We start from the raw sequence: 25,532 nt of genomic DNA, 5'->3' as shown, positions 1-25,532 counted from the left end.
AAAAACATACATCTGTGCTTCGGCTTTAATGTCCCTGCACTTTTGATCCAAACAAGTTTTGCCATTTTAGCGATTGTGTTGCTATATTTAGCAACTTTTCAGACAACCCAAGCAACTTCAAAAACCTATCTAATTTTTTTTTTTTTTTTGGCAATTTTTGAAAGAGACTTACATGATAAAAATGCTAAATTTCCCTCTAACTTACACACAAAGAGGAAACCAAAGATGTGACTATTTAATAATAATTGTTCATTTACGATACACCTTTTTAGTAGCTTGTATCTGTAATCGCTAATTGCATAATATATATATATATATATATATATATATATATATATATATATATATATATATATATATATATATATATATATATATATATTAGTGCTGTCAAAATTAGCGCGTTAACGCATTCGATTAATTTGAAATATTTAACGCGTTAAAAAAAAATAACGCAATTAACGCGGTTGCAGTTTTTTTTATTTCCAGTTGTGGCCTATGTGTGTTCAACGTGCAAAGAAATATGGTTAAGATCAAGGAAGGACTTTTAGACGGAAAGTTTCAGTATAAAACTCTGCCGGATTACTCTTCAGTCTGCCACAAGAAACATTACTCTTCATTCAGTCTGCCACAAGAAACAGCAACATTAAAATCATGAACTCAAATGTCATTGTTTAAAAAAAAAGACTGTAACAGTGCGTAAATCAGTCCTTTCTGTAACGCTAACGTTAATAAGCTTAAACGAAAATAAAGAAATAATTGTGTAGCGGAGTATTTTTTGTACACAGTGCCGCGAACTGTCAATCACTCCTGTGCGCGTGCATCACTGTCCTCCTCAGCTGCAGCAACTTGCGCTCTCTCTCTCTTCATCAAGCTTTAAAACAAAAAGGGGACAAAACGATCATATTGTCTTTGTGCATAGGCTATAGATTAATTAGATAAATGAATATCTAAATTTGTGCCTTGCCGTCTACGGTATTTTTTTAGAACTTAGAAAAAAGATGCTGCAGCCAATGAGCAGCCAGCGGGGGCTGCAGGACGACTCAACCTCCGCAGACAGTTTTTAATGTTTATCAGACAATAAATACTCAAGATTTTGCTTTAGTATAACTCACAACGAGTTTCACACACCTTCTCCGGCCACGTTGAGTTGTTGACACTTAACAGTGGGAAAAGCGACACATGCGCTATTCACTTGTATAACTTAAGGGTGAATGGGTAATGTAGTTTCTGCTCTGGGTGGGATGAATTAGGAAGCTTGCATTGTGAAGGGCGCTCTGAAAATCGGCAGTGCAGGTAAAAGATTAAAACCACTATTAAAACAGATGTCCAAATGAGCATACCGGTACGCTACAAGCACGTTCTGGGCGCACGGAGAGGTGGTGGTACGCTCAAGAGCTATATTTGGAAGTGGCGGGAGTACCTGTGCACACTGGCCCACTTAAAGCACTGGCAATGACTATACTTTGGAATTTTTTTGCAGTCCACTTAGAATTCAGCATGGAAATCATTTTTGTTTTTTATTGGCATTGATTGTTTTGAAATTCAAATGGTACTTGCATGCCTGTGTTTTTATTTCTGCAATAAATATGGCTTTCAAGCCAACAGTTAATTTGGAGGATATTGATGGTTTATTGCAGGTATGTTGTTTACATGAGAAAATCTGTGTTACAAGTTAAACAAAAATTCCAATAAACAATCATATTTTGAATTTAAATAGTTTCTTTGTCTTGAGTTTACATTAATTATTTACATTTTACATTTACATATCCAAAAAGTTTCAGTCTTTTAATTGCGATTAATCGCGATTAATTTTAAAAAATTGTGCGATTAATTAGTTAATTTTTTTTAATCGATTGACAGCACTAATATATATATATATATATATATATATATATATATATATATATATATATATATATATATATATAGATTAAGCAATTAGCGATTACAGATATGATATATATATATAGCATTATATATATATATATATATATATATATATATATATATATATATATATATATATATATATATATATATATATATATATATATATCATATTGATTGCAATTTGTTTAACCACAGATTTCTACCCAGGACATTTTACGTTGCGTTGTATTTACATGCAATTTAAAATACGGGTAATAGTAAAAAATAAGTAAATCCATAAAATTCGAACTAACACAGAACACTGTGTCTTATTTTTATGGACTTATCTTCTACCAATCCACTGCCTAAAACTATAACTGACGACGTCACCGTGTAATTTAGTAACTCTTGTGAACAGATGGACTGTGTGTAGTAGGTGTGTCTGTCTGGAGCAGGACCTGCGCGATCGTGACTGTGCTGGATTCACCCTCACAAACTGTGTTTTACAATCGTTTCCTCGTCAGTCGTTTCTTCTTTCCAACAATCCGCAGTTTCTGTGTCGTGTTGGCGGATAAGGGAACACAATAACATGCTCGAAGTGTCTCTGTTCAAGACAACTGTGTCTAGTCGAGCTCAGACTGCTCTCTAACACAAACATCAACATTCTTACGAAAATTCACCATGGGTTTATTGTAGTAAAAGTTCAGTAACCATGTTTTTTTTTTTTTTTTTTTTTGGCGTACTTTTTATCATTTGTATAACCACACTTTTTACTACACATACTAAAGTGACACTAGTGTAGCAAAACCATGGCATTGTTGGTTTAACTAGTTTTTGGGTTTCATTTGTATTCCCAGAATCCACATTTAGTCACAAATATATAGTATTACTATAGAGTGAAACAACATCTACTCACCCAAGAGAAGAGCCCATTTCAGCTCCATGTCAGGAAACTGTAATCCGCTATTATGAAAGGTTCTGTAGAATTCCTAAACTCTAGAAAAACATTTCAACACGTTTCGATGCATTCCTCCTCGTGTCTAGAGAGCGTCCTTCTTTGCTGGCCACTAGTGTGAGATACACTCAAACCACACGGTGTCCCTCCTTCCCAAATACAAATGATTCATCCTCAACGCAGTAATGGTTGGGAATGTAAAAATTATATCCAGCATGACTATTAGATTATTAACTTATATATATATATATATATATATATATATATATATATATATATATATATATATATATATATATATGTATGTGTGTGTGTGTGTATATATATATGAGGTTCTACCTATATTTGCTTATTCCGGTCATAATAATAATTATTGATATAATATTATTATTTATTAAATCATTGCTCTTTTGTTGTTTTTGATTGCTTCCATTGCCCTCATTTGTAAGTCGCTTTGGATAAAAGTGTCTGCTACATGACTAAATGTAATGTAATAGTGATAATGATAATAATAGCATTAGTAACTTGGTTCCAGGGCTTGAGTGTGCTGTGGCCAAAACAGAATAATCCAAGTAATCAGATTATTGCATGCAATTTATTACATTCAGCAGTGATTTCCATTTCTCCCCACATGATTTCTTTCTTAGTGCACATGAAGGATGTCTGATACACTTGCAGAAAGCTATGCATGATTACTCCCATCCATCTCAACAGCAGCGTATATCATACAATTATTTGAGATTTAAAAGCTACTAAAAAATAAAACTGTGAAAAATATACAACTACTTTGAAGAGGTGCTGTTTGCCTGCAGAGGGGTGGAGTTACAACATGATCGCCCCGCTCTGTCACACACAACACAGTCACAGCATTCAACATTATTCTACAGTAAATGTACAGATTCAGCGTGAGCCTTTATCAAAGTCACTCTGATGTTTCTGGAGCCGCTTGCTCTTTAGCGTGTTTGTTCTGATGGCTCTGAAACCCTCCTAGATACGCGAATCTCTCTCCGCAGATGGAGCAGTGGTAAGGTTTCTCTCCCGTGTGAACGCGCTCGTGGACATTCAGGACGTCCGAGCGAGCGAACGTCTTGTCGCAGTGAGAGCACTTGAACGGTCGCTCTCCGGTGTGAATCCTCTGGTGCTTCAGCAGGTTCGTGTTTTGCCGGAAGCTCTTCCCGCAGACGATGCACTGGTAGGGTTTTTCCCCCGTGTGGACCCTCTGGTGGACCTTGAAGTGAGCCGGGTCGGAGAAGCTCTTCCCGCAGTGCGAGCACAGGTACGGTCGCTCTCCTGAGTGCATCCTCTTGTGGCGCTTCAGCTGAAAGATATGACGGAAGCGTTTGTCACATTGTGTGCACTGGTGCAGCTTCTCCGAGTGTATTTTTTGGTGTGAGATCAGACAAATGGGCTGTTTGAAGGTTTTCCCGCACTCGCTGCACTGGTACGGTCTCTCGCTGGCGTGCGAACGCATGTGAGACTTGAAGTGGGAGCCATCTCTGAATCTTTTCTCACAGTGAGGACACTTGTATGGTTTCTCCCCCGTGTGGATTCGCTTGTGAACCATTAGAGATTGTTTGGTGCTGAAATACTTGTCGCACTCGCTGCAGTGGAAGGGTTTTTCGCCGGTGTGTGTCTTCATGTGGATCTTCAGATTCCCCGAAGTGAAGGAAACCTTCCCGCACTGCTCACAGCGAAACTCCTTCTTCACCTTGTGCTCTTTTACATGAGCTCTTCTGTCTTTTAGGGAAGGGAAGCTGACGTTGCAGATCTTACAGGTGAAGTCTTTCTGTTCTGTGTGTTTCCTCTGGTGTCGTGCTAAATTGCCCTGTTTGCTGAAGGTCCTCCCGCAGGTGACGCAGGAGAAACTCTTGGTCTTCTGCTGCTCTTTTGAGGTCGAGGCCGTTGCTTCATCAGACGAACTGCTGTTGTCATCTAAGAGGAACGAGGGCATATTTCCATTAACTTGCACTTCCCCAAGTCACATGTCAAACCAAAAACCACAAATGACGTGTAAACCATTTGTTGATACACCACTTACAGTGGCATGGAAAAGTTTGGGAAACCCTTGCAGAATCAGAGAAAATGTGAACTGTAGATAATATATTAAAGGAAGCAAGATACCTGGAGGAATAAATTCATCATCATCATCATCATCATCACTAGACTGTATTTTCTCGGCCGTGGTTTCTTCTCTGGTCTCCTGTGTGTTCCTGCAGTCCACCAGTGTGACGGAGCACGTCTTCATCAGCGTCTGCTGTTCTCCAGCGTTACAGTCGGACCCCGGGGACTCTGTCTGTTCGACGGACGCACGGCTGTCACACACGTCAGTATAACAGAGCAGACTGAGGCTGAGCTCCGAGTCCTGCGTGTCTCTGGATCTCTGATCTCTGACGCTCCAGACCGAGTCCTGAGAGAGAACAACACAAGACATGAGCGGACTGGGTTTGACTCGACTCAAGTGAAGGGTGAAGAGCTGCTCAAACCTCTCCTCTTTCTCTCAGCTTGGCCTCCAGTGAAGCCACCTCTTTCTTCAGCTCACAGATCTCTGTGATGAAATCCTCAATATCCAGCATGGACAGATCAGTTCCTACTGATTTACAGCAGATCACATCCACCTCTGCGCTCATGATCAACATCTGAACACAAACACAGCCAGATTACTGACAGAGACACATTTATAATGAACTGATACTGACTGATTTACGATCATGAAAGAGAGCAGAACTGATCTATTCATATATATGAACGTTTAAAAATGTAAAATGTTGGTCAGTTTCATTTTTGATCAAGCATTCATCTTCATTTAACGCATACACATTCTTGTCCAATCATATGATACACTCGTTTAGCGCTCGGCACGAAGATACAGCGAAAAATAAATAAACTGACAAAAACAATAATCCCATACAGAACTAGAATAATGTAAATCGATGATAAATGTGAGTATAAATCTGGTAAACAGTGTAAAACATACTAAAGCCCGCACCGGTAGAGTCTCAAACTGTATTAAGCTCTTGTTTCAGTCGCTCTGTGGTCTGTTTGCTCTCACTAAAGACCCTCGAGCGCCCCCGTCTGTCTGGAGCGGAAGTGATCTCACTGAAGAGCCTCGAGCGCCCCCGTCTGTCTGGAGCGGAAGTGATCTCACTGAAGAGCCTCGAGCGCCCCCGTCTGTGCGGAGCGGAAGTGATCTCACTGAAGAGCCTCGAGCGCCTCTGTCTGTGTGGAGCGGAAGTGTGTTTGAGTGACTTCAAATAAAGCGTTTCCTCGTCTTTTCTCATCGCTCCTTCGCATTCATTCATTAATAATGGTTTTACTACTGCAACTATAATTTAGGATGAAGTCAGAAAGAGCTTCAGTGCTAAGTATGTTTACATACACAAATAATCTGTCAGAAGCTTCCAGTGAAGAAGAAAGTACAGACATTTAAATATAACACTAATATATATATATATATATATATATATATATATATATATAGAGAGAGAGAGAGAGAGAGAGAGAGAGAAAACAATTGTTTTAATGAACAGGTATGTATTTGTAATAAAACCACAGTAATCACAAATCTGCTGTTTTACTACAGTAACCGTGTTACTAGACTAACACGTAAAATGGATTTAAGATTACTAGATTTAACGTTTTAAACATTTATCATTTAATTTTCAGTCCTGGACATTATTATATAAAAATGAAAATTTAATCCTAAATATGTTTAAATGGGTAGTGAATGTTGCATTTCAAAATTAATTTATTCATTGTCTATGCATGAGTTTATTTAAATAACTTTTTTGGGGGGGGTGGGGGGGGTGATTTAATAACTGCACTAAATGATTATTACACACTCATTATTTTTGTTATTAATTGTTCACCTCTAGACTTATATAGACAGATATTACAGGATTTCTATATGTCACACAAACTATATTTTAAAACCCATTTTAATTATTTCAGATGACAAAGGCAGTCTAAAGAACAACCTCTCCAGATTCATCAGTGATGTGGAATGAAGACTCGTTCAGCTGATGGAGAAACTCTACATTGAGCTCTCTCTGTCTGTCTGTAGGGGTCAGAGAGCTTTCATCTGGTTTGAGTAGAGATGGACTGACCCCGGTGCTGTGCATGTATTCATGTTTGGCAAAGCAGAACAATGGTTATATCACTTGATGGATTGAATTTGATCTATTAAAAAAACATAAAAATAAAATAGTATCATTAATTTGAGTGTCTGAGGCAGTAGTTCCCCCCTTTTTTTTAATTGTTGGATGGCTGTCCTTTAACGCATTGCTATCAGTTTTCCAGAGCATTTGTGCCACGGTGTAAGGAACGGTATTTACTGGGTGAAGTGGAGCTTCTTAGGGTTTTGATTGTTTGTTTTGAGGTTGCTTCTCTAATGCTTCAACCATGATGTGATGTAGAATTAGAAAAGTGCATGTTTATATGGGATACTTGCTTACTGGCCTTATGTGAACACAAACTCATTTATATATTTTAAAAATGAAACCATCAGGGAACATTTTTAAAATAAATACATAAAACCTATGTGCACTGTTCTGGGAATAATATTTCATGGTTTTGAAAAATTAAGAATGTTATTATTATTGTGCTCTCAAATGGGAACCGGATGCTAACACGAAGGGAACATTGCTTGGATGGTTTGAATACGATCACTTAATTAAAAGAGAGCTTTTCTCTGAATGTGATTAGCTCTGTATCATCATGTTCTCATGTCATGTAAGAAGCTATTCACTGGGTTGAAATGAATCCTCTGGATAGAAAGTGTTTTTTGTGGCCTTTAAATTACTTTAATGTGCAGATCCATCTATGATATAGAATTAAAATGTATGCTTATGGTGTATTTGACAAAGCCAACTTATGGGAACACAAAACAGAAATCAGCCACAGCTTCTTTAGTCAATTATTTAATACTTGCTGAAAAACATCACAGTACGACATCAGGGCTAGACATGACCCTTATTTCAAGTGAAGAAAAATAATATTAAAATACTTATTTGAATTCAAAAGATACAAAAAACATTATGGAAAATGTCAAATAAAGCATTTGTTTCTAATCAAATATCATTACACATGTAACAGAGAGCTTAAACGTTTGTGTTGCAGAAGCAAGTTGTTTAAAGCTTTCGCATTAGCTGTATCATCTTACAAAATCACTCTGTTCTCAAACCGGAAACACTCAAGTCCACAGTACGCATTACTTCTGACTCCAATGATAATGTGTGTGGGCATCTTTGTGCTGTCAACCGGATAAAAATTTATATTTTAAATAGCTTTATGAATATAAAGTTTCTCACTGAAATAGAGGTCAAATTTCCCAAATAGCTTAAAGAAAAAGTAAAGTGGCATGTAAGTGCAGATCACATAAACATGAATGTCTGTGATTGATAATAGATTAATGCCTCTTTCATAAGGCAGACTGGAGACTAATTCTTCAAATAACATCTTCACAACATTTTCATGCCTTTTGCATGCAAGATGTTTTTCACTAAATGCACAACGATAACAGTTAAAGAGTCTCCAAGGTCCGTTAGGGGAAGAAAACCGAGCTGCATGTTTTATTAATTTCACATCCGCCTCTAGTGACGCATAGGTCATGTGACGAGCCCCACACCTGAAATATTCTTGCTTAATAGGCAGAAAGAAAGCAGTTTAAGATCTTCTCAATGGAAAGGAGCCCCACGTGCTGCAGAATGAAAGCTCTGAGAGAAATCTTTGAAGATCCTCCAGGACTGACCCGCTCTAGATCTTGGACTCTCCTGATGTCGGATTGCTCCGCAGAGGTTGCTGTGAAGGTCAGAGCACACAGTTAGAAGCAGAAGCTCAATCTAGTGATGCACTGACATTAGTTTTCATTTAGCCAAAATAATCACACTTCAACATACTTAATAATCAGCTGCATCATTCATAATTATTCAATCATGCATTCAACAATAAATGCTTCACTAAGAGTTAAAGTAAAATATATTTATCAAGAGTCTCCTCTCTAGAGTTATGTTGTCTGAGGAGTTAATGGACATTTAGTGGCTTTTCTGAGATAAATGTGATAGTATTGTTTAGTAGCTGTTTTGTTGTCATCTGTCTGGTTGACACACTGACTCAGTGAGACATGAAATATTTCAATAAATTGTTGTTTTCAACTCCTTCTGATGCTCATTCATGTTTGTTTTGTGTTATAACTAGTTGTAAAGAAGAAGAGATGATCGATTTACATGCTGCTTGAACATTGAAGAGCATTAAAACTGTATTAATTTCTGAATTGTGTGATTAGACGGACAACATTTAGAAACTTAGACTTTGTTTCATACTAAACATTTGTAACTACACAAAACAGCATAGACTAAAAGTCTGTTGTGAAGATTTAAGAAATAATACCAGGCATTAATTATTTTTAGTGGTCAACATTTCAGTGCATCACTTACCACAGCTAACAAACTTATGTTTGAAAAACATTGTGGAAGCATTGATTTGAATTTTTTTTTAAAAATCCAAATGTCCAGTTTTCTTGTTGTGATTAGAACATAATTTAAAAAGGTTGAATGCAACATTCTCCTCACCTTTAATTAAACATTCTTTGAACATTTACATCTATAACATCATATGGACATTCTAAGAATGTTGTTAGAATGTTTATCTGAACATTTATATATATTTTATAAATATACCCGACTGTTGCTGGAGTGATTGGTGCTGAATTCTGAATATCTCCTCTCCTGAAGTGAGCAGATCCTGCTTATCAGCTTGTAATACTCATCTCTGACCTGAAAGGGGCGACAAAACATGTTGAAAACACACTGAGAGCTCTTGGCCAGAATACATTGAAATACAGTGAGTCAGAAGTTTGACTATGAGCTGTAGAGATCTTTAAAGTGTAGTTTGAATCCAGACATTGTGCATTTGTTTGTGTGTAAGTACCGGTTTGGACAGCAGGCAGTGCATGATGAAGATGAGCGCCCCCTGCAGGCTGTTGAAGATGGTGAAAAGGTACAACGCAAATAGGGTAACTTTCTCATAGAAGAGGAAGGAACCGAAAACCCACGTCCCTCCAAGAATACAGAACTGAGCCACAGCGGTCACGGTAAACCCCCTGAATGCACCAGAAATGGGTTAGACTCAATGACTGTATGTATTTAGGGTTTAGATAATAAACACTCACTTGATAGTGCGGAGTTTGGAGAGGTCTGGATTGAGGCTGGAGAATTTTTCGGCCAGTTTCCACACAGTGATGATGAAGACGAAGCTGTTGAGGATGACGATGATGCAGACGGGCGCAAGGAAGCTCCACATGAAATTTCGGTCAAGTGAGAGCCAACAGCTGTTGCACAAACACAAATAATTATCAAGACAGCTGGAAAGCATTCGGATAACACTGTGATTTAGAGTCTGTCAAACTTGTTCACACAAAAAGCTCAAACACAAACAGCGCTTCACACAAATTCACACACACTCACTGTCGTTTGGTGCCGTATCCTGCTGGGAAGGTGATGGCAGAGATGATGACGATGATGAGAGGGGCTCCGTATCCCACCAGATACATGTAGAGGTGTTTTAATGTGGTGTGAAACACCATCACAACCATCCGGTAGAGCTGAAGCCCCTCCAGCAGCATCCAGCAGAACGCAGACAAGAAAAAGAAATGAAGCAGACCGGCCACAATCCCACACCCTACCTGAGAGAAACAAAGAGAAACAGCACAACTACAGTTAGATAAGTTGGTAAACCAACATTGATGTTGGCTTGTCAGCTGTGTTTGAAATTTTTTTAAGATTTCAAACGAAGACAATAACATGTTATTAACACAGAGTACTAGCACTTTGCTAAAATGTTTTAGCATGTTACCATGTTTTAGCATGTTGCTAACATGAATTAGCATGTTATGTCAGGTTTTAACACATTGTTATTACTTTTAGCATTTTGTTACCATACCACCTAGAAATGTTCAATGTTATGGGAATGTTTTCAGTGGCTAGTTCTATTTTAGTTCCCAGAATCTTCTGTTAAAAGTTAGGATAACATTCTCTAAAAACATTCAAAAAATTTCTATTGATAACATTGTTACAACATTATTATCTAGCATTCTAATAAAGCTTCCCATCACACTAGATGTGGACTGACATTGCTCAGAAGTGAAATGTTGGTTGAAAGTGAAAACCCAACCTCTGGAGTCAAACTCTAGCCTAAATACTCCAAAAACAGTATTACCAACTTCACTTATTATAGACAAATAGATTTATTTCTGTCATGTAAAAAAAAGTTCTTACTGAGATTAACAGAGGTGTTTATTGAAAATAATAGTTTAGTTTGACGTCACCATTATGGTGATCAGTACTTAGACAGTATGACTATTTTCAGTGTTACTGTTTATTTAGCTGCTGTAACTATATTTGTTACAGCAAAAATAGTGAGAGAAAGATGTTATCAGGGGATGTTGGTTGCTTCCTGACGTAAAATATTTCTTCATGTAACAATCTGGTCAACTGGTTTTATCTAGACTCTATCCTATGCTATCCGTTTAATATTAGTGATTACAGCAAATGTGTTGAAACACACAAGATACTGTCATTTTATATCATAAATATTTTTGTCTGTTCTTTTTAAGTTTTATTGTTCAAGAACCACTCTAAACCACCAATTACTTAGACACACAGAGAACTCAAAAATTAGTGTGTGAATCTCAACAATGGTCACATGCTTCATACCGCAATGCATTCTGGGTGCCATGGATGAGTTTTGCATGATGTACCCAGAATACATTGCTGCATGAAGCATGTCACTATGTTGAGATTCATACACTGAATATTGATGTTTGTGTGACAACTTTTTTTAAACCCTTAAAAATACCTGCTTTAATTCAGCAGACTCTCTGGCTTTTGACACATTGAGTCAGCTTAATTAATAACATGTACCTAACACCATACATTAGACTGGGTGAAACCAGGACACCTATGTGATGATGTTTCAATCATCGGCAAGCAACCATCATCATCTAACCACATGCGCTCTTGCCATAACAAAGATTACAGCAGATAAAAAACAACATGACGAGTGAAATTGCACAACTAAAACCAACACTTACCATCATTATGGTGACATCAAACCAAACTTACTTTTATGCAGACATCAACATCCACATCTAAACATCTGCTTAAATCTTAATTAGAATGTTAGGGGATAATGTTCTAATAACGTTATTAATAAACATTTTTAGAGAACGTTATCCTATCTTTTGAGAGAACGTTCTGGGAACAAAAATAAAACTATTTTTAGAACAATCCATGGGAATGTACTTAGAACATTTTTAGAACAAAAAAATCTAGCTGGGATGATTCAACAGTTCGCGAACATGATTTAGCATTTTGCTAGAATGTTGAAACATGTTAACATGTTTAGGCTCTCATTGCTAAAAATGCTTGTTTTAATGTAATTCATTTTTTATAACATTTTTTAGGATGATTTAGCATGTTGCTAGTATATTTTTATATTTTAACGTAGTTTCAGAGGTGGGTAGTCCAGGGGCCAAAGAGTAAAAGTCCTGCCATATTTTTGTTGCACCCATGAACAGCTGATTTCACCAGAGGAGGAAACAAGTCATTCTTTCCAAGTCACAAACTAGTCTTGAGTCAAATCCCAAGTCCTCAATGAGTTAAAGTTAATGAGATAATTAAGAGACTAATTAAATGATGATTGTGCATTAGTGATGAACACCTGCTGTAAACAATCAACATCCCTGAAGAAAAGAGAAACTCAAGCACTACAACTGACACTAACCACAGCCTTGGATGAAGTCAACTGGGAGAAAAAAAAAAAAAAAACTGTGCCACCATAATTGTGGTGAGTATTTGCTTCATTTGAGCTCTTGAGCCTATAAGCAGTTTTTATGCATTTGCTTCAAAGCAGTTGCGTTATTGTTTTTCAGCAAATGTTTGTGCAACACTAATAGAAGGTAACTTATGCCTTTGATGCCTGTGTGATCTTGATTTAAATTTCCAGATTATACTTTTAAATAAAATAATTTGTGAATTAGTTGTTAGAGAGGACTGCTGTGTATTCACTGCTCTGTATGTGCTTTATGGATGGGTTAAATGCAGAGTACAGATTCTGAGTTTGGGTCACCATACTTAACTGTATGTCACTTTCACAAAAAGAGAGAAATCTCATTACGTAAATGCCACTATAATGCTTCAATAATGAGGAGAAATAAAAACACAGTTTGGGATTAGGCATTTAGCCATGAACATTTATCATATGATCCTCAACAGTGGTGAAAATATTTATTCATACTGCAGTGCATTATGGGAGTCTTTCATGTATTGCAACATGAAGCATTTTGTTGATTGTCACCATTGTAGAGATTCATATGCTGGTTCTTGATATCTATGTGTGTGTCTAAAAAGCAAGCTCTGGAGTTCAGATTTCTATATGTGTTACACAAATTTAAAATTCACTTCCTGTAATAAATATTAGAACAATGTTTTTTTTTTTTTTTTGTGTGGGTATGCTGTAGTTTCACTGGGATTATTCAAAATGTAAACATGTGAAAAGAGAGAAAAAACATTATTTGAGATGGAAGTAAACCAGCTCATTGTGACTATATATGTTTTTCATAGATCTCTTTTCTCCACAGTAATACATGAGGAGCTACAAAGAGAGATCTGACACAACAAGTCAAGGGTCAAGAGCCCAACTAAAGCAAACACTGATCTCCATGATGGTGACATCATTTTAACCAATAAAACATCAACATCTGATCCTCTGTAGTTCTCAATAACAGCAAGTGTTAATTATTAATGCACAATCTTCATTTAATTAGTTACTTAATTATCTCATTAACTTTAACTCTTTGAGGACTTGGGATTTGACTCAAGACTAGTTTGTGACTTGGAAGGAATTACTTGGTTCCTCTGGTGAAATAAACTGCTGACTTTATAGGTGGAACAAAAATATGGCAGGAGTTTTACTCTTTGGCCCTTGGACTACCCACCTCTTTAATGTGTTGCTAACTTTTTAACATGACTAGCATGTTTTATCATGTTGCTAGCATGATTTAGCATGTTGTACTAGGATACTCATTAGGCTTTGCTAACAACCGGAGTTAATACAAGTCTCATTGTACAAATAATACATGTAGGTCTGACATGAGTTTTAGTGGTTTTAACTAGAGTTGTTCCGATTCCGATACTAGTATCGGAAATATCTCCGATACCACAACAAATTCTGGCATCGGCATCGGCGAGTACATGAACCCATATACCGATCCGATACCATTTTCTTAAAAAAGACCTAGTTATGACCGCAAGCTTTGCCTAACCGCTGCACGGTTCTTCTTCGCTGCTCAAAATGCATTGAAAACACAGGAAGTTGTGCTGTGTTGCCACAAGCAACCCCTGTTTAGAGCAGCGAAGAAGAAATGAAAACGCGTTAGCAGCCCTTATCTATATATGACTGGATCACTCATCACATTCTAAACTGCCAAAAGACAGTGAAGCCGCTACTATATTATAGATCAGTGGTTAGCAGTATGTCTCTGTAGTACCGGTAGTTACAGACTCTCGAGTATATTCAGTACCGGCAACTGCGTTCAGTCGGTTCCGTGTAAGTCAAAACGCAGGGCTCCAGACAGTAGCCGAATATATACTAGTGTCTGTGAATATTAAACTGCAAAATACTATTTAAATATTACTCCCGCAAAATCTACATCTCTGTGGGTGACTGGCACAGATGCGCGAGAGCTCGCTGTTTTGTAGTCTCTGCTGTGTGTCATGAGGACACGAACGCATAAACCGTCACTTCATGAGAATTTACCGTTTCATTTGAGAATACTGTCATATCATAAACACAGACACTCAAAGATCTTCATGGCAGCCCATTAAAATAAATGTTTGGTTTACATGAGTAAATTGACAATATATAAAGCTACTGTTGTAGCCTACAGTAATAATAATACATCTCTATAATAATAATAATTATGCCTAGATGGTTGCTTGTTTTTTACTTGTTTTTTACTTGTTAGAGATTATCTGATTAATAGATCTTTTTTTATATTCCTAGACTTATTTGTTGCAGTTTTTTTATACAGTTATATTGTAAAACTTAAATACCTTTTTTAGTTTGCGGTGTTAGATTTTTGGCTGCATTTGAAGTTCTTTTTTGCATAAGAAAATAAATAATACTGTCAAATTCATGTTAGATAATAAAAATACTGTAATAAATACAGTAGTTCACCATGTATTTGTTCATGTTTTATTGAGGGATCTGTCTGAAGCACACCATAAAAAAATTCTAGCAATTTACACAGGGCTAGTAGTATATACAGCTGTATATACAGATATACACCCAGGTATCGGATCAGTACTCGGTATCGGCCGATACCCTGAGCCCAGGTATCGGAATCGGTATCGGGAAGAGAAAAAGGGTATCGGAACATCTCTAGTTTTAACTGAAAATAATAGTCAAATAAGAAGATTAAATAATAGACCTTTGTCAAGCCAGCATTATAAACAGAAAACACTTCTTGTGCTTCTCTACTTGTTTGACTTTAAGGCCCCAGTATACAGAAGATATGAGACACACACCTGATTGTGAGTGCTGGAGATCCCACAGAGGAAGACGAGGTCTGCGATGAAGAGAGAGATGCTCAGATGGAGATGAATGCTGGTTCGGGTTCCTTGGATGGAGCGGCAGAACTTGAACGTGAGGATACAGAGAAACAAACAGACCAGAGACAGAACTAAACCCACTCGAGTGATCAACACCAACTCAAACGAGTCCTGCAGGAGAGGAAGAGGAAAATCATCATCATTTCATATTAAAGATCTGAATTAAATGTTAAATCCCAGTTTTTTTCTGGTTCACAGATGTACCTGGAGAGGATAGAGAGCCATGAGCACAGCGAAACTACTGAGATGAGAGCAGGAGCAGGCTGTATGAGTGCTGTTAGACTCCGCCTTCTTGCAGCCCCGCCCAGACCACACCCCCTCAGCCATATCCCAGTACACACAGGAGTAAGACACGCCCCTAGACTCCGCCCTCTCCTGAAAAAGACATAACAGAATAACTGGAAGTTATAAAAGGGGAGAAAAACATGAACGTTTGATCTTCTGCATGAGAATCGGTGTGTGTCTCCATGAGATCTTGTGCTGGTCATGAGCTGATCTGTCATTATCTTCACCTCCTCGTGTGTAAAGATGAGCATCACCGGCTCTGACAGCTGCTTGGTTTCTGCATTACTGACGACGGCTGTCACCACTTTGGAGTTGAGTTGATAACTGACACCTCTCTCTTCATCATCTGGTCTCTCTCTGCTAATTGTATGGAGCAGATCACTGGATGAGGTCAGATCTTTATAACTGACCAGAGCTGCAAACGCAAAACCTACAGGAAAACCACATTTACATATCGTCAGGAAAGTGCTGACCACATTTACATATCGTCAGGAAAGTGCTGATGGTTTCAGTAACACATTTATATGCACATGTTTGTTTGTACCTGGATATGATTCCCCTACAACTGTTTCCCAGCTTGCACTGAAGAAGGCGGAGTCTGTGCTCAGAGTGACACGCCCACTGGGCGGAGTCTGATTCCGCATGACTGCAACCTCAGCAACTGTGATTCACATCACAAAGAACATCTACTTTCAGTCTTAAACACACACAGTTAAATCTGAATGTGGATGTAAATCACTGTTTATAATAAAAATGCCTTATTTTCAGTATTTCTATGCAGTACCAGAGTGAGATTGTGTCTAAACTGAAATGTGTGTGGTTTCTCACAGGTGTTGTGTGTCTCCATCCTGGTCACTGGCTCTTTCAGCTGAGGTCCGATCAGACGCATGCTGTTCTCCACCGCATCCAGAAACTGATTCAGTGTCTCACCGTCAGCGATGGTTCCTTCAGACAGCAGCTCATCAGTGGAAGTGGAGACATTCTGTCAAACACACTGAGATTTAGAGGAATATTCCCGCTCAAACTGCTCTTTCAACAAGAACAGAAATGCAGAAGAAGGCTGATTGTTTCACCTCCAGTAACTGCTCTCCCGTCTTACGGCTAACATTGGCATTACGCAGAGACTCGCAGCTGCTCCTCAACAGAGCCAGTAAATGATTCAACTAGAAGACACACAGAAATTAAAGTCTGAATACTGATTATTCACCAAATAATCACAAAGAGTCATTCTACCTTTACAGATGCGCTCTCCGTGTCAGACTCTGCTTTAAAGTGGTCGCAGCTCATCTCTGTGCACAGCAACAAAACACAGTTAATTGTTTTGCACATTAGCAGCTACACAATAAACAGAGACATGCACAGCTGATCGCTCACCAATGCATTTTGACTGGTTGTTGCCATAGTTACTGTAACCCTGGTTACATACGCATCTGTAGCTTCCTTCTTCATTCTGGCACTGTGCATTTGTGCCGCAAACATGTTGAACTGTACACTCATTGATGTCTGTGAGGGACAGAAGGCTGTCAGTCATATAAATGCAGATTCCTATTATGATATTGTTTTATCTATTAATATTGTTTGCATTCAGATATTCTATGCATCTGTGAATCCTGACACATAAAATGTATCTTGGTTTCCACAAATATTATGCGGCACACCTGTTTTTTTAACATGGATAATAATCAGTATTTTTTTTTAAGCAGTAGATCATCTTATTATTATGATTTCTGAAGATCATGTGACACTGAAGACTGGAGGAATGATGCTGGAAATGCAGCTGCACATCACAGAAATAAATTACAGAATAGCACATATTCACATAGAAAACAACTATTTTAAATTGTAATATTTCACTGTTTTACTTTATTTTTGATCAAATAAATGCAGGAGAGACATCTTTCAAAAACATTACAAAATGGTATCTACCCCAATCTTGAGCAAACATATAATGAGCTGTTACTGTTGGACATGAGCAGACACATACATCATGTTATGATGATTATGAACAGCACTCAAACACTGATGTCAGTACGGTTACTGGTGCTTACCTGCACAGGTGCTGTTCTCTCGTTTGACAAACCCCGGAGAACAATTGCAGTGGAAACTGCCAGCTGTGTTAAAGCAGCTGCTGTGAACTCCACACACTGAGGATAAACACTCATCCTCATCTTCAGCCGACACACACAGAGACGAGTGTTTCATTTAGACACAAGCACACGTTCACACACACAAACTAGTGAGATGACAGAGGTTAGACAGACAATGAAAGCTGTGTTACACTGGAAAACCTCACGGAAAGCCTCACGTGAAAACATATAAATGAACTTTGTTAATACGATTGCAGCAGCCAAACTAAATGAGTTTACACCAGCAAAAATCTCTGTGCTTCTGGATGAAAGCAGGACTTCCTAATCAACCACTACTAGTTTTATAAATAGCAATGTTTCTTTTTTCTATGGAAAACCCAAGACGATCTAAATGTGTAGGAAACACTAGAGCACTGCATGAGACACAATATGTCACACTGCGACTGAACTTAAACTATCTTCAGTGTGACAGATCAACCATGCTTTCTATCAGATGTTCTGCATGTTTTGCAAAGGCAAATTTAATGCCTTCATTTTCTGGATGATAAATTAACGGTACTTGCATGCAAAGTTAGAGTGAAATCATGTGGAGAAGTAGCATAGTACAGTTTCACTGCGTCTATTGCATACGGTAAACTGCTATTTCATCCCAAACAGAGCCCATCATTAATATAGTACTGAGCTGGTGGCAAGAACTGATTCTGATTCTTATATTCTAAGCTTAAGAAACACTAAATGCATCACATGGATCTTGGATGGTTATAATCAGGCTAGAAAATAACCAGGGCTTTGGGGGAAAGTGTCTCTGTTTTTATCTGTTATCTAATATTTATCTACGCTAGCAGTATTTAGGTATGGATTTAAACACCATTTTAACTAGCTGACACTATAAATTAACCATATCAGTAAAGAAACTTTTTGATCTGGAAGTCAAACATTGATTTTTAATGAAAAATGTTAATTTATGACACTGATTGTAATTTTGCTATGATCAACAGTCAAAATAACAAGCAGTATGATTGAGGACACACACCTTCACAATCTGTGTCTAGTCTTGATGGCTTGTATCCTTCTGGACACGTGCAATTGTACGAGCCGATGGTGTTCACACACTCCGTATTACCTGGGCATTCATATATTCCCTTAAGACACTCATTGATATCTGTTGGAGGAAGCAGTTGATATTAGTTACAGTAATTAAATGATATTTCTTGACTCTTTTTTCCCAAAATCCTCTCTCGTACCCAAACACTGTGCTGTTTCTTGGGTGAAGTTGTGTTTATCTGCCTGAAATCCTTCATTACAGTTGCAGTAGTAACTTCCATGTGTATTGAAACACCGAGCGTTATCACCACACACTCTTGGAACCGTCACACACTCATCTGCATCTGTAAGAGACAATCAGGAAGAAAACATCATTACAATGTTAGAAAATAACTACAGTAACACACATTTCTATTGTTTGATTGACAAACAGACCATTAACTGTGTGTTATCACAGAAAAATACTGTATTAAAACACATAAGGTGCTCATTACCAACACAGCCGCCGTTTTTTCCTTCAAATCCCTTTTCACATGATTCACTGGACACCAGGAACAGACCTAATGAAGAAAAAGAAAAAAACAAGATCTGTGTAATTATCTGCAGAATTCGGAAATCTATCCACAAATACATCCATTCTCCCATCCATCCCAAATCTCATCTTTAATGAAGTTCCAGTTACATCAGGCAGAATTAAATACTATAATTAAGCAAAATATTACAGATGTGTCTCCAGCAGAAGAAGGTTGTCAGACACAACCTAATAAATTTACAATTTAGACGTGCTTAACTTTTGACACATTCAAGAGGACATGTGTGGAGAATATTGTATCTGCCTTGTTTTGTGGTCATTATGAGGTAAGTACTCAAAAAGTAGGCTACTCTAACTTCACTCTGTCTGAATATCAATACTGAAAGTGATTAAATGAGGGCTGAATATAGTTTCTGGATCATTAACAAGTAATGCACACACATTTATTCACTGTAAAACCCAACACAGAAGTCAAGGGTCAAGAGCCTCTGAACACTGATCTCTAACATAGTTGCTCAGTTTATTAGAGCTGTAGTCAAGTCCGGCTTTGTCGAGTCCAAGTCAAGTCCAAGTCCAGGACTAGTCGAGACCGAGTCAAGACCGAGTCCAAAGAGGTTCGAGTCCAAGTCAAGTCCAAGTCCAAAAGTTTCGAGTCCAAGTCCAAGACCGAGTCCACATGAAAGAAAAAAGGGTCCTCTTCAAGACCACATACTTAACTACTGATAATGTTTGTGATGCGATATCTCCTATTCTAAGAAAATCATTTTACATTATTATTTGTAATGATCAAAAAGCATGTGCAAAGTAACAACTCTGTAGGACAGGGGTCTCCAAACTACATCCTGGATGGCCAATGTCCTGAAAAGTTTAGCTCCAACTGGCCTTAAAACACCTGGAAGATTAGTGTGTCTAGTAAGAGCTTGATTAGGTTCAAGTGTGTATAATTAGGGTTGAAGATAACAGGGGCGTTAAACAAGATCCTGGGCCCTATGCATAGGCAGTCCTGATGGGCCCCCATGGCCCCCACCCATGAAAATATCTAGGTAAAAAATATATATTTCAGATTCATACTTTTCAAGGGCCCTCTCTTCCTTTGGGGCCTTGCTAATGAGTACTGGTTTTACCCCCAGTCTGACCCTGGGAGCTAAACTTGGATAAACAAACAAAGTTTGGAACTGTAAGGTCAAATAATTTGTATGTACTTTATTTTTTGTTGACATTATATCTGTGGTCAAAAATGTATATGACTATGCCTAATTGGCCCAGTGCACAGACACACGCAAAGCTCGGGATATGACAAATGCGCGCAGCAAGGCTAGAATGGATACGTTTGGCTCTACTGGACATGCGCACATAAATACAGCGACATTTTTGTCATACTGTGCTAGGACTTGCATAGAATTTTAGAATTACAATATTGCGTGGAGCTGTTACTATATGACCTTATCTATGTTGCATGTAAAAATAAAATATGTAATGTAATAATTAGGGTTGTGCCGGAAGCCGAATACCTTATTCGGAATGGCACGGATAATGGCTTAAAAAACGAATAACGCTCAAGGAATAATTCTGCCTGAATACTCGGCTAAAGCTGACAGAGTCTGGTGTTTGCTAGATAACAGGTGAGCCAGGGGATCAGCGCCAGAAGTGAATGAATGTAAACTTTATGAGTGAAAAGAGAGCAAATCAAACACCGCATTGTTGTCGCCTCTGTTTATCTCTCAGAAATCAGAGCGTGGCAAGAGTAATTTTACCTATAATAATACATCATAGCTACACGTTATATTATTTGCATATATTTAAAAGGCAAATATTGAAAGCTTAGGCTACCATGATACGAATGAATGGAATAAGCACAGCGCGCTCACCAATCAAACAGCCGCGCTGCGCGTCTCAGTCTCTCAAAAACCAAATCAGTTCTCTCTCAAGAGTAGGTTAATAATCAGCTTCGATACGGATACATTGTCTACTTGTCCTACATGTTTGCATATTTACCTTTTGCTGGTTTGCGCGGAACACACACATCTGTTTAGTGAAGTTCATTAACATTAAGACTCGCTCAAAGTGTTCTGCGTAATGAGAATGTGTGCATTGAATGGATTCAGTCGTGTTCAAATGATCACTAAACGTTTGTCATGACATCTCTCTGCTTGCATGATAAATATTATTTTAGAAATTAATAATTAATTCAGTTTAACACGACATACTTGTTCAGTGATAACTACGAAAAAATATATAAAAAGTCATAACACCCAGCCGGCACATGACCGACCTTCAACGTTGAAATATGGTTGAAATAAGGTCAGTTGTGGTTTCAACGTTGAAACAACGTTGATTCAACGTTTAAAGCTGAATGGTTGAAAAACATCCAGCACATGACCAACTTTCAATGTTGAAATATGGTTGAAATAAGGTCAGTTGTGGTTTCAACGTTGAAACAACGTTGATTCAACGTTTAAAGCTGAATGGTTGAAAAACATCCAGCACATGACCAACTTTCAACGTTGAAATATGGTTGAAATAAGGTCAGTTGTTTTAATGAAACAACGTTAAAAATGTTTAATGCTAAATGGTAGAAAAAGGTTAACAAGCTTTTAAATTATTTATATTAAATTATTTAAATTAATTATTATTTTAATAGCATTTAAAAATATTTTAGTCATGATACCTATTCTAAAATGTTAAATATTATCATCATAAACAACAATAAAACTATACATTTCGCTGCTTTATCACACTGAAACAACTCCCATTGGTAGTTTTATTTTATTACTTCTATCGTGATTGGTTAATCTGGCTGTCATTCAGGAAACTGGACAATGAATCGGTTCGCGCTTTTCTACATTTAAAAATTTGACCGTTATTGTCGTCTTTCTGTGAGTGAGGCGGCTAACTGTGAGCTGCTGCTCGTTATAACTGACTGCTCGGTCGGTCCCGAATTATTTCATATTTGCCTGTACATTTTTTATTTATTTCGAGCGAATTTGAGTCGTGACATGTCAATGGAGAACAAAAACTGTGAACACAAGAAGGGTCAGGTGTTCTGCGAGGTCCTGAAAACATCCTGTCAAAATGAGGTAAGAAAATCGCTAACTTTATCTTTATTACCTTTTGAAAATAGTAAAGTATTACCAGAGTTTACAAATGGGTAGTTTAAAGGACATGTAACCTGCAGATAAATAAATAGCCGTGTGTCTATTTTTGCATTGCTTTATCACAGATGATCAAGTTAGATGCTCACCTAATGTGTTGCTGGTGAGTTATGTGTTAATGTCTGTCTTTTAGAGATTTTCCCATATTTTCCTGATATGAATCCCATGCATTAGGTGTGTTATATATGTTTGTATTCTTATATTAGTTTCAAAGTGTTTTCTGCAACATATAAGTGCAAATGTCGGTATTTAAATAATATAATTTTAATGAATTAATGAAAATGAAAAAAAAAAAGGATTGTTTAAAGCCATGGTTCTCAAAGTGTCAGGCCCCCTCTAGTTGTTATGCAGGTGAATCACTAAATTAAACTAATTAATGTTAATATATTTTAACTTAATCTTTGAGTAAGTTTTTTTTTTTTTGCACATTTAAGTATGTTACAGTTAAAGTACAGTACAGTTTTGTAACTTTTGTTACATAATTACATTTAAAATTACATTTTAATTTAAACTTTTTTTTTTCATTTACCTGTGTATGTAAGCACAGTTGTAGTGTTAATGTTCAAACTGTATTTACCATGGTAAAGTGTCTGACAACAAATAATATTCTTATTAGAATAAATCTGCCTCATTTTTTAACTGTAGACCTGTAGCTGAATAGTTTGGCCTACTACGCTGCTGAAATGTAATGTTGGTCATTATGGTGCAACTTAATATTTAATAACAAATATTTTCTGAAGTGGTACTTGGTATAAAAAGTTTGAGAACCAGTGGTTTAAAGAAATGGTATAATATGAAATCCTGCTTTTTAAGAACTTTTCAGTAAACCATTTCTTCTTTCCCCTTGTAGAGTCATCGAGGATCCAGCTTGTTCTTGAAACATTGGTAAGAAATTGTTCTTCTGCTACATTGCACTGTCACTTCTGCTAGAGATGCTTTGACCTTTTGTGATAGGTTTTGGTTGTGCTTAGTTTAATAAAAATGTACTGAATTTGATTTGACTTGTTTTACTACACTGTAATGTTAGTGTTCTGATTAAAACAGTGTAACTGGGGGCTCTGAAAACACTGCTTGTGAATAATTTGTTAATATTGTACATTTTCATCTGAATACATTAAATAAGTGTTTAATGAATAGTGTTGTCCACTTTGTTTCCAACCTCACTGTTACTGAACTGTAAAGTGAAAATATTGTGTGATTTATTTTGCATTCAGTCTTCATTTAAATATATTTCACAATATCAAAGTTATTGTCAAACATTGTGAACATACCTAAACTCACTGGTTAAATCTTATGTGCCCTCCAGAAGTTTGCACTCTGCAAGTGAACGACGCCTTGTGGTGCCATCCCAAAGAAGTTCAAAATCACTCTCACGGACCTTTTCCTGGACTGTGCCCAGCTGGTGGAATCACCTCCCAATCTCAATCCGAACTGAGTGTTTACTCATTTTCAAGAAACATCTTAAGACTCATCTTTTTCACCAGAACTTAACCAACTAATGCTAGCACTTTTCCTTCTTTTCTTGTCTTTTTTATATATATATATATAAAAAAAAAAAACCTGGCTATGCGTTCTGTACTAGACTAACTGAGACTTGTCATGGCACTTGTATACTGTTGTTGTTCGCTTGTACACCTGACTGCTTCTGTTGTTCTCATTTGTAAGTAGCTTTGGATAAAAGCGTCTGTTAAATGATTAAATGTAAATGTTTATACAGGACGGTACAGAAAGTGCACAAGTGGGAGAGAGTGGAGGGGATGGCGTCAGAAAGGACCTAGCGCTGGGACACTTTCAAGGATCACCCGAAGCACAACCACACTGTATACACTAAGGCTGCTGGTTCTAACATTTTAGAGTGCCTTGCGGTAGAAATCTCATTCTGCATTCCCCACAGTAAAGAAGACACAGTCCGGGGGGTTCCCATTAGAAATCAACTGGTTGAAGGTTCCCTGCTCGTACTGTTCAACACATTTTCACTGCACAAATGTACACAACTCTTGTAATGAGACACATTACTAAAACATGTTTTTGACAGAAACTGTAGGTTTCCACCAAAATAAAAGATCCACTGGTTTCAGTCATAAAGGTACAAGGGTTTGTCTTGTAAGTGCTGCAAAAAATATGCATTTATGTGCCAAATTATTTCACAAAAACCTTTAAATATTATTGTATTTGGATTGTTCTACTACCTGTTTTTAGCATTACCTCCATGCATACTCTGCATAATAAAGTGTGGGATTATTTTCATCTGTTTCCAAAATTTAACTGCTGTTTGACAATTTTGAGCATGTGGTAGTTTATTGAAGTTGTTTGTAAAGCCATTGCTGCCAGTCATTAGATTTTTAGCCTTGCATGTACATTGTTGATCTAAATGCCAACTAGGATCTAGGTGTATTTACACATGGTGCAAGGTACGACGGGGAAACAACGTCGTGTTATCAACGCTGATTAACTTTTCAAAATCAACACCTCATTCAGCTTTCATCCCAGGGCTGCAGCACGACCCTAATTCACCCATAATGCAGGTACGACGGTGAAACAGCGTCGCGATTTCAACGGTGAATCCACGTCGTGATTTCAACGTTGATCCAATTTGCAAAATCGAAAGGTTTTTCAACGTTGATTCAACGTCGGGAGTTCAACAGTGAATCAGCGTTGTGATTTCAACCGTACATCAACGTCACGATTTCAACGGTGAATCAACGTCGTGATTTCAACGTTGATCCAATTTGCAAAATCGAAAGGTTTTTCAACGTTGATTCAACCATGGTACCTGACGTTGTTTCAACGTTGAATCAACGTTGAAATGCCGGCTGGGCAGTCTTATCAAGTAACTGTACGATGTTGTATCCGAATGCAGATAGGAAAAATGTTGTGATTGTTACAGATACAAATACTGGCTGTTACATGAAAATGTAAATATGTAATGTCATAATTATA

At 37.4% G+C, this 25,532-nt stretch overlaps 2 protein-coding genes across 9 annotated transcripts in view; both read right to left on the bottom strand.

Moving 5' to 3' along the window:
* LOC113039050 (zinc finger protein 501-like) overlaps window positions 1–5,894 on the bottom strand; it is an 847,435-nt gene extending 841,541 nt beyond the window's left edge. The window contains exons 1-4 of one of the 4 annotated variants that reach the window (XM_026197278.1): window positions 5,814–5,894; window positions 5,311–5,463; window positions 4,949–5,234; window positions 3,404–4,759 (exon numbers count right to left, since the gene is read on the bottom strand). In XM_026197278.1, the coding sequence (XP_026053063.1) occupies window positions 3,750–4,759; window positions 4,949–5,234; window positions 5,311–5,463 (1,449 nt within the window). In that variant the 5' untranslated portion in view covers window positions 5,814–5,894 and the 3' untranslated portion in view covers window positions 3,404–3,749. Of the gene's footprint in view, window positions 1–3,403; window positions 4,760–4,948; window positions 5,235–5,310; window positions 5,464–5,801 lie in introns of those variants that run through there. The other 3 variants (XM_026197190.1, XM_026197083.1, XM_026197119.1) reach the window with 3 other exon arrangements.
* Window positions 1–25,532, bottom strand: part of LOC113037946 (CD97 antigen-like) — an 83,290-nt gene that overhangs the window by 37,677 nt on the left and 20,081 nt on the right. For 3 of the 5 annotated variants that reach the window (XM_026195346.1, XM_026195286.1, XM_026195429.1), the window contains exons 2-8: window positions 19,403–19,468; window positions 19,109–19,252; window positions 18,898–19,026; window positions 17,826–17,945; window positions 17,152–17,280; window positions 17,011–17,066; window positions 16,851–16,940 (exon numbers count right to left, since the gene is read on the bottom strand). In XM_026195346.1, coding sequence (XP_026051131.1) covers window positions 16,851–16,940; window positions 17,011–17,066; window positions 17,152–17,280; window positions 17,826–17,945; window positions 18,898–19,026; window positions 19,109–19,252; window positions 19,403–19,468 — 734 coding nt within the window. Of the gene's footprint in view, window positions 1–2,788; window positions 2,930–7,730; window positions 8,624–9,501; window positions 9,598–9,751; window positions 9,924–9,992; window positions 10,152–10,287; window positions 10,506–15,408; window positions 15,604–15,696; window positions 15,868–16,004; window positions 16,208–16,321; window positions 16,439–16,605; window positions 16,760–16,850; window positions 16,941–17,010; window positions 17,067–17,151; window positions 17,281–17,825; window positions 17,946–18,897; window positions 19,027–19,108; window positions 19,253–19,402; window positions 19,469–25,532 lie in introns of those variants that run through there. The other 2 variants (XM_026195275.1, XM_026195589.1) reach the window with 2 other exon arrangements.

The sequence above is a fragment of the Carassius auratus genome, chromosome 1 (genome assembly GCF_003368295.1).
Source record: "Carassius auratus strain Wakin chromosome 1, ASM336829v1, whole genome shotgun sequence".
Lineage (NCBI taxonomy): Eukaryota > Metazoa > Chordata > Actinopteri > Cypriniformes > Cyprinidae > Carassius > Carassius auratus.
Note: the sequence above shows the minus strand (reverse complement) of the source record. Positions and strands in the feature narration are given on the sequence as shown.